Raw genomic sequence first — 13,491 nt, 5'->3', positions numbered from 1 at the left:
GTTGTCCTGGGGTAAAGATTAGGGAAGCAACAGACCAGACTGTCTGTGGAAAATCCAATATTCCCTGTCTTACAGGTTGTTAAGAATGAGCTAGCTATATGCCAAATACATACAGTTAACTTCTGTTTATGACAGAAAAAACACCTTGAGTACTTCCAGACCCATAGGCCAGAATACTGCAACAGGCTTTTTTTACCAAGGTACTAAGTTACATCCAGTCAAAATTCAACACATTCTTAATCTCTTATAACTTCTGAAGAACTACCATAAGACTTGAAGTGCTTTAGGCAAATTCTATACTGTTGACTGAATTCACATAAAAAAACTCACAAAATAAGTTTTGTATTAATTCATGAGTGAAAAAGTCCTAGACAACAGAAAGATGACTGCTGAAGCTGTAACAGATATAGCAAAGCCTTAATTCACATAACTGCTAGAAAAATCATTTCTAAAATGGTCAGAATTACCAACTACATTGTCCAAAAGAATTTTTCTAGAAAGCTACTTTGTCTTGTGGTCAGGTTTGGGTGCAGTCAATATGTTTTTTTGAAACTAAAAAGAAATGAGAGGGAAAAAAAAAAGAAAAGAGAGATACCTATGCAAGATGTGTGTCAATCTAACCAAGGTCTTCACTACCATCAACCATGATTTCTGCAAACGTCAGCTGTCCTGAAAAATTAATAAGTAGTATTCAGTCATTTCATGGTAGCATGGTAGAAAAGCCTTTGTATTCTTCTATCAAAAATGATATCCAGTAAAGCCATCTCCTTGGAATACTTCAGCTTAGCATCTTTTACCTAGCAGGAATTCCTGATGCTCAAAGACATTTTCATCTGATATGGCAGAGCTAAATTTGCAGTCTGCAGGGACTACAGGTTAAATAACAAGTTAAAGCTACTAATGCATGACCTGCTACTTTCCCATAACTAAATATTGACTATACAAATAATTCTGAGTACAGAGCTTCATTGCTATTCCACCATCATTCTGCATTACCAGCACATATATATTTATGCTGATATACTACTGCTGATATACAGAGGGAGAGCATGCACCTGTGCTTTCATGCAATGACAAAATATTGAACTGTAGGAAAAAAAAAACATTTCCTCAAGGTCTACCCTACAATGCCCTGACTAAGTTCAAGTCACATATAAGATGGCAACAGCCATTGCAAACTGCAGAACTAAAGCATTACATGGCAAAGGGGACACTCTACTTCATGAACCAGATAACTAAATTAGTATTCTGCATGCATCAAGTGCCTTAATGCCAAACCTAAGCATTTATTCCTACTGCTTGTATACAATGGCAAAATAAAGCCTTGAAATTGTCAGCTACTAAGGAAAGTAAAGCTTGCAAAATAGATATCCAAAGATAGCTGTTAGAAGATGCCTATTGTCTATCTAACATCAATTATCTGAAGATAGCTCTTAGACAGGACTTAAAAACGAGAGAGTATGTGATCAGTTAAAGTATGCCAAAGAAATGTTACAACAAACATATGTATGGCATTTAGTTTGGTTGAGCTCCATCAGATTTGCATTACATGAGACCACAGTAAAAGAAAGTCTGGTGTGCTTGGAACAGACCTGTAATGACAGCACTTGGTATTGGAGTCCCATTAGAAAGCAAGTTCAACATGCTGCATTTCCAGCTACGGAAAGGCTCTGAAAAATTGCACTAACATGTCAACAACTAAGCCAAGTTGGGTCATTTTAATATGAGTGAGTGGGAGACTCCATCAATTCAAACTGGTTAATATCAGTTTGCAAATACAGCCCAGAAATAGAACAGGCCATTTTGCTTGCAAGTGCTATGTTTTCTGTTTTTCAGCTGTAGCATTGACTTAAAGTAAGTGAACACCTTTAAGAGCACATTAAGCTAGAAATAACTTAGAATACTCTAGAAAACTAATTTCAGGAAGACAGATACTGTGCACATAAGATATCTGTGGACAGAAAGTAACTTGTTCTAAAGACTGAAAAATCCTAAATGCAAGAAAACCGAAGAGGAACGAGATTTGATATCACATGTTTTAGGTAATGAACTGCAGTTCATCCTGTGGCAAAACACAGGAAGACATCTCCCACACCACATCTACATAAACTGGAAAGAAATAATTGCAGACTCATAGGTCATAATACATAGTAGAAGACATTGATTAGATCATGCATACTGTCCTCACAGTAAGATATTTGTTTGCTTCTGTAAACAGATCGCAAAGGAAAAGTTGGAAATGAAGATGCAAAGCAAAACATGCTGGAAAATGAACTCCATATTTCCCTAAATACTTTTCAGCTTCAAGTACTTCCAGATAGATGTACCTTAGTAAAAGGATGGAAACACTTTTCTCAACAAGCTTTTTACTTCCAGAAGTTTCCCATCTGTTCATTCAACAGAGGAGTCAGGGATCAAAATGAAAACGGATACAACCTTCATTTAATTTAATGACTGCTTTTCAAGGGCCTTGACCAAAATTGAAATGACAAGGAATTAGAAGCTTCTTGAAATTTAAAAAAAAAAAAAAGAAAAAAGAGATCATTTGGAGCACTGCAATTCTGTAACTTCCACAGTCACGTTTACATCTTTCTAAAGAAACCAGAAGTAATAACATAACTGGTACTATTTTAATGGCAACAAAATGCACCGAAGTATATTAAAAAAACAAAAACAAAAGACACACTAGATTTTCTTCAGGTTACAGATCAAATTTTGCTTTTACAGAAGGAAAGAAACCAAATATTCGTTCACGTACTCAGTGAGTAGAGGTTTCATGCTGTTTTTTCCAAGTCTCTAAATAGAAACAAATACAGTAGAGTATGTATTGTAATGTAAACCAGAGGTAGAAGGAAGTGAGTACAAATCTCTAATCAACACTCAAGACTTTGTAAGACACTTTCCCATACAAAACCTTTAAAAGTTGAGTTACACAGCAATGCAAGTACTACTTGTAAGAGTTTGGAAGCAGGATGTATTTGCTTTAGATTTCCCATTACTTAACTTTGAAGTTGTACTGCTGTGGAATTTAGGATACAGTGAGAATCTTTGGTAAAAAAGGTAAAATGTAAAAATTCTCATTTATACATTTTTAAATAGCAATAGCAAATAATAACTGAACCTAGTACTAAGAAAGCATAACATTGGATTTTCTGTCACTAGGTTTTTGGTTTGGTTTTGTTTTCAATTCTCTCAAGTTTCTTGGGGGGGGAGGGGGGAAATCAACAAAATCCCAGAAGAGCAACAGCATTCCCCCTGCCAATATCACAGCCTTCACAAGTACAAGCCAATTTAGCAGCACATGTATTTCCTCAGGTTGAAATCATAAAAGGTATTACAATTTCTCTTCAATGTAAATTCCTCCCCCACCCTCTCCAATCACTTGAACACTGGAATACATGGCCCCACTGTGAAATTTACGTTTTCATGAAAACTAAAGGAAGGACAGACCTGAAATTTCTCTTTTGGAATATTCCTTCGAGCTCCTTTTGCTAGAACAAGGGCTTCTTCTACTCTGTGGCTAGCTAGAAGATCTTGAATCTGTTTTTCCAAAGGTAGTGGTACCAAGATATATACACCCTTGTTAGTAGCAACAATCACCTTTCCTGGACAGAACAAACAGACATATTCCGTTTACATTCTCTACAGAAAAAAAAACAATTTCAGAAATAAGCTTTAAGATATACAATATAAGATTTAAGAACCTATGCAGTGTTACAGTTCCAAAACGGACCTTTGCTGTTACCTCATTCACTAGATAGCAGCTTACCTGTAAACTCCACCTTAGAAATACAGAGACAATGGTAAATTTATTTATTTACAGCAGATTTTGTTCCACTCTAAGTAAGTGAAACTGGCTATAATCACTCATGATGAACTATGCTGTCAAGACCACTGAAATCACTGCCCAGATTCCAGAGATTAGGGAGTTTTAACTGCCAGGTATTTCCCCAGGCTTACATTTGGAAATCAAAGGTAGGAAGTAACACACAGTTCATAGTGCTAGAGTTTGTAGCTTCTCTGGAAAAAAAAAAAAGTAGTAACACAATGTATTCCATACTTAAGAGTTCTTAACTGAAGAATACACCAAAGGAAATGCTTGTATTTTTTTTTTTGTTTAACAATTCTTTATATCCAATTTTAAAATTCTTACACAGATATTTTAAAAATCACTATTCTTTTGTATTCTTTTCTAATTTGGTAGAATTTTGTCAGGATAGCCAATGTACCAGTAGTTCACAATCATTCAGATGTAACATTAACACTGCTCCTTTGAAAGAAATAATCAAGTTAAAAAAAAAAAAAGCTGTAAACCCATGGACTCCTACCCAACAATCACCTTGACAATCAGAGCACATTTAATGAGCATACATTTTGTTAGAGGCATAGAATTTTGGATTACTGAAGTCTGCAGGAATCTAACCAGCAAAACAGTTGCAATAAAAGTTTCAACAGTCAACAACTTGCTAGATACTGTGTTTAAAAAACAAACTGAAGAGACTGCAGGCTGTTCCAGAATTACTGATGCAACAAAGTGTCCTTTTTAGTACCTTCAAAGTCCTGTAGAATGTGACCTTCTTTAAAAGGCAGGGTTTGCTTTTGCTGCTGGTCCAGCATGCTGTGCACCGTAATGAACTCATCATCGAGAGCCACCACATAAGGAAAGCACAGAGCTGCCCCAATCACATTCTCTGACCAGTGCACTGGGGCGCGCTGTGAGATCCCATCTACAGTTGCAAACATGCCTGCAAAAAGGGAAAAACAAAGCCTGAGGCTCATGCTAGTTGAAGCCTAGTTGTTTTCCCAGCACAAAGCATGGGTACCAAGGTACAGCGATGAAAACTCTCAGAACAGATACAGGCGGCATGACAACAGCACATCACACCTCCCTGGACCTGGCGATTAATTCAGTTCAGTCTTTTTTTCCCTTCTCCTTCACCACATGAACAGACAACAACAAAAGCTGAGAAGAGATGAATACTGAAAGAAACTACAAAGAATTATTCAAGTTTAGTAAGCTTCAGGGTTTTCTTATAAGAATTATGCCATGCAGTTTGAATTAATTTCAGAACATTAACATTTATTGAGACCCAGTTTTCAATCTTGCCTTAGTAGGAGCTGCAGACCTGCACTGCCTGAGCTGTCTGGCACTGCAGGCACGTTAGTTCCTTGCTGTATCAAATGTCTAAAGAGCATTTTAGTGGACACAATAGTTTACTTATACTTCTTCACTTTTGACAGCAATGTTTTCACAGAACAAACGTCCAGCTCCTTGGGATGAGTCACTTCCTGTGAAGCATCTGTGTTTTCAATCATTTGAAAAAAATGCAGAGGCTGTTTATAAAGCAGCACAGAGTAAAGACTTCCTAATATCCCAATGATAACTCCTATGCTGCCTTTGAAATAATCAGATTAAAACTTCAATTAATTTGGGGGGGGTTTGTCACTATCTTTCCTCCTGTCTATTTTGTCCTCCTTCCTTCTCCTAGCTTAACAGACTTCTAACTTGCTTTAGGACTGTATGCCAGTGGTTCTATTTATGCTACTTTGTATTTCCCAATTCCTTCTGAGACACTGACTGAAGAAAAATTTCAGTCAAAATTTTGAGGCCTAGTTCAGTAAACAATTACCAGCTGAGCTGTACTGAAGCAGTACGTAAGCTTCTGTTCGAAATATTAATTCATACCCATTAAACCCAGTATTCTCATGCCATTAAAAAGGCATGCTCATGAAAATTGATCTTTGGCAGCAGTGAGCCACTTGACAGCTGGCAGAGTAAGTCTGAGCTCAAAAGAACACAAGAGATTAAAAGATTATGTTATTTAATTTACAAAATCTCTTCTAAACAGAGGATAATGAGGCAAGGCGAGCTGGGTAGAAGGACCATCTTGGAACTGAAAAAAAAAAAAAAAGGGAAAACAGAAAACTAACCACAAGATTGTAGACTTACAGAACTATGGTGTAGAGACTAAGTTTCTGTATCCCTTATAGCAGCTTTTAAATGATCAACCTTTCCCCTTGAGTAAGGGTTCTTTTTCACTACAATGATCATCTTTTCAACCAAAGCACCTTACAGAAAATCATTTTTGGGGGTTGTAATATATTAATTCCCAATTTACTCTATTGGTCTTGATATTCTTATGACTCAGAAGTAAAATTTTATGTCAGGTAAACCACATTGTCCACTTTTAAAGGCTTTCTATTATTACTCCGTGCTATAATCCCATTTCAAAAAGTGGGAGAAAACTTGAACTAAACACATCCTAACCAGTAGTAAATTTAGAGCTTATTATATTTAAAATGTTAATTCTTTGGTTTTCTATTTCTCTGATGTTTTAACAGAAATAATTATAAAACACATTTTTTTTAAATGAAAGAGCTCTTTTTTTAGGTAATTTAAAAAAATCCTTTACAGAAGTGAAAGGGTATGCACAGCAATGTGTGCTACTTTTTCAAGTCAGTATCTCTCTACATCCCTCTGCCCTCAATAGCTAGGTGGTCTATCATTCTGTGGTAGAACGATGCATTTTCTGTCTTCATCCAGCTCTCCCCTAAGGATAACAATAAACATAACAACTACAATCAGAAACCACAGCCTTTTTATAGTACAGGAATGCATTTGATCAAACTTGAGATGAAGTCAGTAATCAATTCCATATTAAAAATGCATAGGCTATCTAAAGGTTACAAGAGTTACCCAAAACACAGCTAGACTCTTTTCAGCACCAAGAGACGTAGAAACGTTTTGTATACTCTCCAAACTTGTTGAAGGTGTGCTCTTCCCCACCATCCATGTTGTTTAAAGATGACATTAGTATTGACCTCGCATTGGCCCCCTGGGGTCAGGACTAGTGACTGTCATCCAGCTGGATTCAGTCCCGCTCACTACAAACCTTCCAGTCAAGCTTTCAATCCACCTCACTCTGTCTCTAGCTTATTCTTCATCTGTTTGTCTACAAAGGGTGTCATGGGAGATAGTGCCAAAAGCCTTATTGAAGTTCACAGTATCACTGCTCTCCCCTCATCCACCAAGCCAGGCATAGAAGGCACTCAGTCTGGTCAGGCAATTGTCCCTTTTTAAATCCATGTTGATTACTTCAAATCACACTCTTGCCCTTTGTATATTTGGAAATAGCTTCCAGGATTTTCTCAATCACCTTCCTGAGGATCAAGGTATAACTGGTCAGCCCGTACTTCCCTGGATCTGTTCTCTTGCTCATCTAAGACAGCAGTGAAGACATTTGTTTTCTTCCAGACCTGAGGAACATCCCCTGATCATCACATCCTTTCAAAGATAATAAAGACTGGCCTCACAATGACATTGACCATCACCCTCAAGCATTCATGGGAGCATCCCATCAGGTCTGTCAAGTTTACTTGAATGTTTCATAACATGATCCTTCTCTGATGAAGGCAGGTTTTTGCTGTCCCAGATTTCCCCACTGTTCCTAAGCGCTGATAATTCCTGAAGGAAGGTCATACCAGCAGACTGTTGTAAAGGAGGCATTAAGCACCTCAGCCTTTTCCATGCCCTTTGGCACCAGGTCCTCCACCCCATTTAACAGTGGGCATCCATTAGCCTTCCGTTGCTGCTGATATGCTCCTTTTGTTGCTGTTCATGGTGTTCAGCAGAGTCAATGACAGACACACATTGGCCTGTGTCCTGGTTTTGGATTAATTTTCTTCTTAGGAGGTGGTACAGTGCTGTGTTTTGGATTCAATATGAGAATGATGCTAACACACTTATATTCAACAGAGCACATTGCTTCATCGGTTCCTTAGTTACCAGCAGTGCACTCCAGAAAACTCATGGACTGCTTGTGCCCTGCTGTGCTGCCCCTCTGGCAAGAACTGGAGTGGTTCAAGTGCGCCCCAAAAATTAGGGCCTGCAAATGAAGGTTTCTTCCCATTACCTGAAGAAGGTCTTACCTTCCTGATAAAGTGGTCTCTAGCAGTCAGCGACCACAATGTCACCCATATTAGTCTGCTCTCTAACCCTAATGCATAAACTCTCATCTGCCTCCTCCTTTGTTCCAAGGCACACTACCACATTTTCCTACTGCTACCACGTAGAGAGCAACCCTATGTCTCAGCTGTTAACACACAGGTGTGCTGATTTCCCAGAAAAAGAGAGCTTCCACTATCCTGCTGTTTTGTAAAGACTTCGTCTGTATATGCCTGAAGTATGACCTCTTCAGCTCTGTTTGCCGCTTATAAAGTCTCTCATTACACCATCTTGCACTCTTTGCGTGCCAATTCAGCCTACAACCATCACCACACCTAATTTAAATCCTCCTCACCAAGCTGATCGCTCAAGCTGGCAAAAACGCTTCTGCCTCACCTGGCCTGGTGGATCCCATTACTTCCTTAAACAGGGATCCATAGTCATAAATTCCAAAATCCCTCTCAACACAAGCTGTGCAATCAGTTGGTGACCTGCACCATCCACACATTCCTCAAGATGTTCTTCCTTACCAGCAGGATTGATGAGAAAACCTTCATTGCCAATATGAGGGAGTGTCCCACTACTCTTACTTGCTAATTCTTCCTGGTGCTACCACATTGTACAGGCTCAGACAATTTGTTGGGACAGACCTTCCTGCTCCTCATGTGCTACTATAAGCACTGAACTTATTATATAGATGTAGATCTGCAGGCAGAGAAGGAGAATTCTTCCTTCTTTGGTTATGACAAGTACTTCCTTTCTTTTGTTATGACAAGTCACAAGTTTCCAGCCTTGGCCATCGCAGAACAAGCAGAGACTTAGCCTGTCCTTCCCTCGGTACAGTTGGAGGTACAAGGCTCACATCTGGATCCTGGAGAAGAAGTGGCCATGCACTCTGCTGACCTCCTCCTGCACCTCCTTCACATGGCAACAGAAATCCTCCACGAAGCACACATCTCCTGTGGGCAAGGACCACATTCTCCCCTGCTCCAGTCTCCTTGCAGGAGATAGGAGGTGCTCTCTTCAGCTTAAAGCTTGATAAGCTGCACCCCCTCTTGGGAGCTCAGTCTGAGTTGACACCTCTGATGTTTTGGGACAGTTGCTCCCGCTGGTGCTAAGAAGCACACACCCTGTGCCAATATGCAAGAACTGTCTGCTGCAATTTTCAATACTTAAAGCCTCTGCACAGCAGGAAATCTGATTAAAAACATGCAATAACAGCTTCCCAAACTCAGAAACTGAATTTTGGTAAGCATAGTTTCATACATATCAGAAAGAACTGATTTTTAATTCTAAATGAACTAATTACTGGACAAAATGAAGATGCATCAAAAATGAAGTTCCTCCTCCTCCTTCTGAAAGAACAAGCTAAATACTAACTGCAAGCAGAGACAAAAGAGTACCAAATGGCTAAGATCAGGGATCTTCTGTGAACAATTCTAACAATGAGTCTTAAATCCAAAGAGTCCAGGTAAGGAAAAAAGTTGCATACCCAATAAACTCAAAGACATTTTACTTTGATAACTATTTTGAGCACTTGCTTTCTGCCTATTTAAATTCCAGTCTTAATTCAAAAGCAAATTAATCTAAGTGTATGCCACTTCAAACACTATAAAGCCAAATATATTAATGTAGAATACATCCACCTCAGTAAGAGGCTGGATTTAGCAGAGGCTTTACCAAGTGCCAAACAAGCATGCCTTAACCAATGAGACACACAAAACCAAATCAAAATTAGAACTCAAGATTCACATCGAGCCTTTTCAAGTCCATTCATTTTACAGCAGAAGCCTACCTCAAATTCCAAGATACACAATGCTTATCTATTATAAAGGTGCTCAACCACCTTCATAACATCAAAGAGACAAGTGTTAAAGACACTAAGAATTTTACCAAGGAAGAACAGCAAGATGGATAGTACTAGTCAAAACAACAAAAGGGAGGGAATAGAAAACAGGAGATTAAAAAAAAACAAAACAAAACAAAACACAAACAACCCACAGTTGAGTTAGGCAAGGAAACACTGTACAATTGATAGCAAACAGTCTGCAAGGTTTCTGAGGCAGTACAAGATAGACTTTGCCTGTATCATGAGGAAAAGGGTGGTTTATAGCATGTTTAGAACAGCAAAAGTGCATTTACTTAATATCTCACATACCTGATATTCTAACCCCAAGACACGCTACTTACACAAGTATGTTGGATGAGTAACATTCTCGTATCTCTGTCTTACAGGACACCAGATAAAAGCAAAAGTCAGACTAAATAAAATTCTGCTTTCTAACTAAATACAACTATGCTTTTGAAAGTATATCTATTCTTCTTAAATCAAAAAAAGAAAATTAACTACTTGAACAGAACCTCGTTTGATATTCTTAAAAACATTAATAAAAATTAAAAGTAAGACTGGGATCTTCTTAGTAATATGTCAAAAGGGAATATTTTCAGACAGCTAATTCACAAATTTAAACTTTTACAGCACTCCTAAAACAGTTAATATCCACAAATACATATACACATTTAAAGCAACTAGAAGTTTCAATAAGAAGCGGGCAGCCAAAATGACTTAGAAAAGCCCTACATCTGAAAAAAGCAAATTCATCTTGGAAATCTTCAATTTGCATAAACTGACATTCTAATGAGAGTTTATTTCTTTCAAGAACAACTGGTGAGTTGATGTACATATCCCACTCTGGTCAAGAGACAAAACTTCAATATAAGCAACTAATTGTATTCTTTATTTTTCTTTGGAATTTATATTAAAAAGCTAAATTCAGATCCCTGAATTAAGAACATAAATACTTGCATCATGCTATTCCTAATGTGTCAGGAAAACTACATACACTGCATCTCCTAACAGGAGAGTCATATGGGAAACAGCATGAAAGCCTTCTGCCTGTGGTCTGTCAGCTCTGGGATATTGCAGCTTTTCCAAAAAAATGCTCAAGATTACCAATTGCACAGCATATTGTTGATTTTGACAGATTACAGCAGTAGTAGTCCTCACAGTCATTTATCTATTAGGCAAGAGCATTATTTCACATGATCTAACTTTGGTTTTACAGTTGTTAAACTACCATTTTCTGTAATATGGACCTGAAAAACACCATTAAAAAAATTAGGCAAATGGAAGCATAAAAACTGGGTAGTATCTGACAACACGCAGATTTTAAAAGGAGTTAGGATACAGTATATATCCACTAAAATTTCTTACTAGCAGTGTAGTACAACAAACATACTTGTGAATCTGTTTCAATGTAAAATGGACTTCATGTGAACTCCTCTGAATAGCAACTGAGGAACAAATTAACTCATCTACACGAATTTAACAATTTTATAGCAACACAGGGCTCCTCAAACCCAATCTGACTGGTCACTACAGAGAGCCTATCGGTCTCTGAAGTTTCACTTGGTACCAAACAATTCTTTTGCTCAGGGCTGCACGATACTACTACTCTTAGCTGTCTATACAGCAATGAAGCTTTCTACAGACATGATTAAAATACAAATAATCATAGATTTTTGTGTATTGAAAAAAAAAACAGGAGAGTTATAATAGTATTAAGTACCAAAAATTTACCATCTCCCTTTTTATCTCAGCATTCCAATATAGACCTGTGAAGTAAATCATTATTATGATGAAAAATACTTAATTAGTAAAGTTTTGCTTCACAAATGAAAGAAATCAAGAGAAGTAAAAAAAAAAAAAAAAAAAAAAAAAAAAAAAAATGGAAAAAATTAACATTCTTAGTCTCACCTAGGCCTCCAGGGCCAGCCAAGAGAAACTCTTGTCTTCCTATCCTTTTCACAATTGGCCGTTTCTCATCACTGCAATAAGGAAAGAGATCCTGGGAGACGCCAGTATTATAATTCAAAATTATATACTGTGTAGTAAGTGCAAGGCATAAGTAGTATCCATCTACAGCCACAGCACAGGGTTGCTCTGGAGTAAACACTTCCTTCACTATCTGGACCCTGTCTTCAAACACCATGAACATCTGAATGGTCCGACGCTTGACCGAGATGATGCAGACTTCCACACAGAACGGATCCCCGCTCACAGGGTTTTCATTCAGCGTGAATGTCACAGCTCCTTTGATCCTAGCACCGGTGGGGACGGGTTCCAAGTTTATCATGTTAACTAGTGTTATCGTGTTGTCACAAAGCACGAGAAGTCTGGTGAGGGCAGAGGCCGCTTTCAACTCGCTCACAGGCTTCTTCAAGCCCAGGTATTTATGCAGTTGTTTGGTAGCAGCAAAAGTTATTTTCCCAGCTGCTGATACCTTTTCATCCAACATGAAGTGATAGATAAAGCAGTCATTGGTTCCAATGTAGAGGTTCTTCCCACAGCACTCAATGCACTCGATGTTGATGTAATTTTTGTCTCCCATTAACATCTCCCGCTCAACAGCAGAAACGAGCTTGAAAGCTTTAACGCTCATTGTGTCTTCTGGGTGATCTGATTAAAGAGAAAAAAACACTATTTACCTCCACACACATAATCAAATATCAGAGGCAGCAATTTAATATTCACCAACACAAAAACTTAACTGCTGCATTTTTTAATAGCCTGTACTCTATTTCCAACCCAATTACACAAGCCAGAGCAAGCACACTAATAACCACAGAAATTAATCAAATTTTATGCTTCCACTCCAAACCTATTCTGAAATAGATTCACAAGAGCACCCAGTTATTTTGAAGTGATGCTTTCTCCACATGTTATTGGCTCTCTCAGACACTTTGGCACTACAAGTGGTTATTACCAGTACTTAGTGATTTATAAACCTGTCATGCACGTGTTTCTATCACCTGTACATGAAAAGAGACAAGCTTCAGGTCTTAGATTTCTTGAGAAGCCACAAGGCATTCAGTGCTATTAGTTAACATCTCATGTTGCTTTACACTCAATTGTAGGTCTCTTAGTTCATAAAATATCACAGGTTTATTGCATTTTAACACATACTTTACATTCCTTACTCTTCAGCAATCAGAAATACGTAACTTCCAAGCCAGTTAAATAAAAAATTATGAAAAATATCGTCCAACTCATAATAAAAGTTGTTGATTTGTAATTTGTTTTTGTTTTTTTAATATCTGCAGAATGCCCATTGTATTCAGTGCTACTTACACATTCTCTGCATCAGACTATATGCACCAGCAATTATAAAGCACATATACCCAGAAAATTTGGAAGAGTAGCCCATAAAGCATTAATTAAACTCAAGGTGCAATATCGCAGAAATTAAGACTTCCTGTTCTCTACTATCACAATCATCCCAAAAGTCTGTCTTTAAGTGCTAAGCAGCACTTCTAATATCTATTCAACAAAATATACCTACCCTTTTGCAATCAAACATTGTCAAGGGACAGATGCAATTTATGAAGCAATTAATTGTGTTTTAAAAACAGTTGCAACTTTACTGTACTCCAGATTTGTGCTATTTTTTTATAAGAAACCAGCAGACAGCTGTGCTCAACACTCCAAAAAAAAGCAGATGAGAAATTGCTAACCTGTAATGGCCACTCGGTCAACACAAGGGAAG

General features: G+C 37.8%; 1 protein-coding gene across 1 annotated transcript in view; it reads right to left on the bottom strand.

Annotated features, from left to right (window-relative positions):
- The window catches only part of TGFBRAP1 (transforming growth factor beta receptor associated protein 1), a 33,950-nt gene that overhangs the window by 18,690 nt on the left and 1,769 nt on the right, over positions 1-13,491 (bottom strand). Inside the window, exons 2-4 of the mRNA XM_039390568.1 lie at positions 11,703-12,404; positions 4,551-4,745; positions 3,451-3,605 (exon numbers count right to left, since the gene is read on the bottom strand). Of these exons, the coding sequence (XP_039246502.1) occupies positions 3,451-3,605; positions 4,551-4,745; positions 11,703-12,387 (1,035 nt within the window). The 5' untranslated portion in view covers positions 12,388-12,404. The remainder of the gene's footprint in view (positions 1-3,450; positions 3,606-4,550; positions 4,746-11,702; positions 12,405-13,491) is intronic.

The sequence above is a fragment of the Pipra filicauda genome, unplaced genomic scaffold (assembly GCF_003945595.2).
Source record: "Pipra filicauda isolate LSUMZ 115617 unplaced genomic scaffold, ASM394559v2 scaffold83_size3615187_pilon, whole genome shotgun sequence".
Classification (NCBI taxonomy): Eukaryota; Metazoa; Chordata; class Aves; order Passeriformes; family Pipridae; genus Pipra; species Pipra filicauda.
This window is presented reverse-complemented; position numbering and strand designations above follow the sequence as displayed.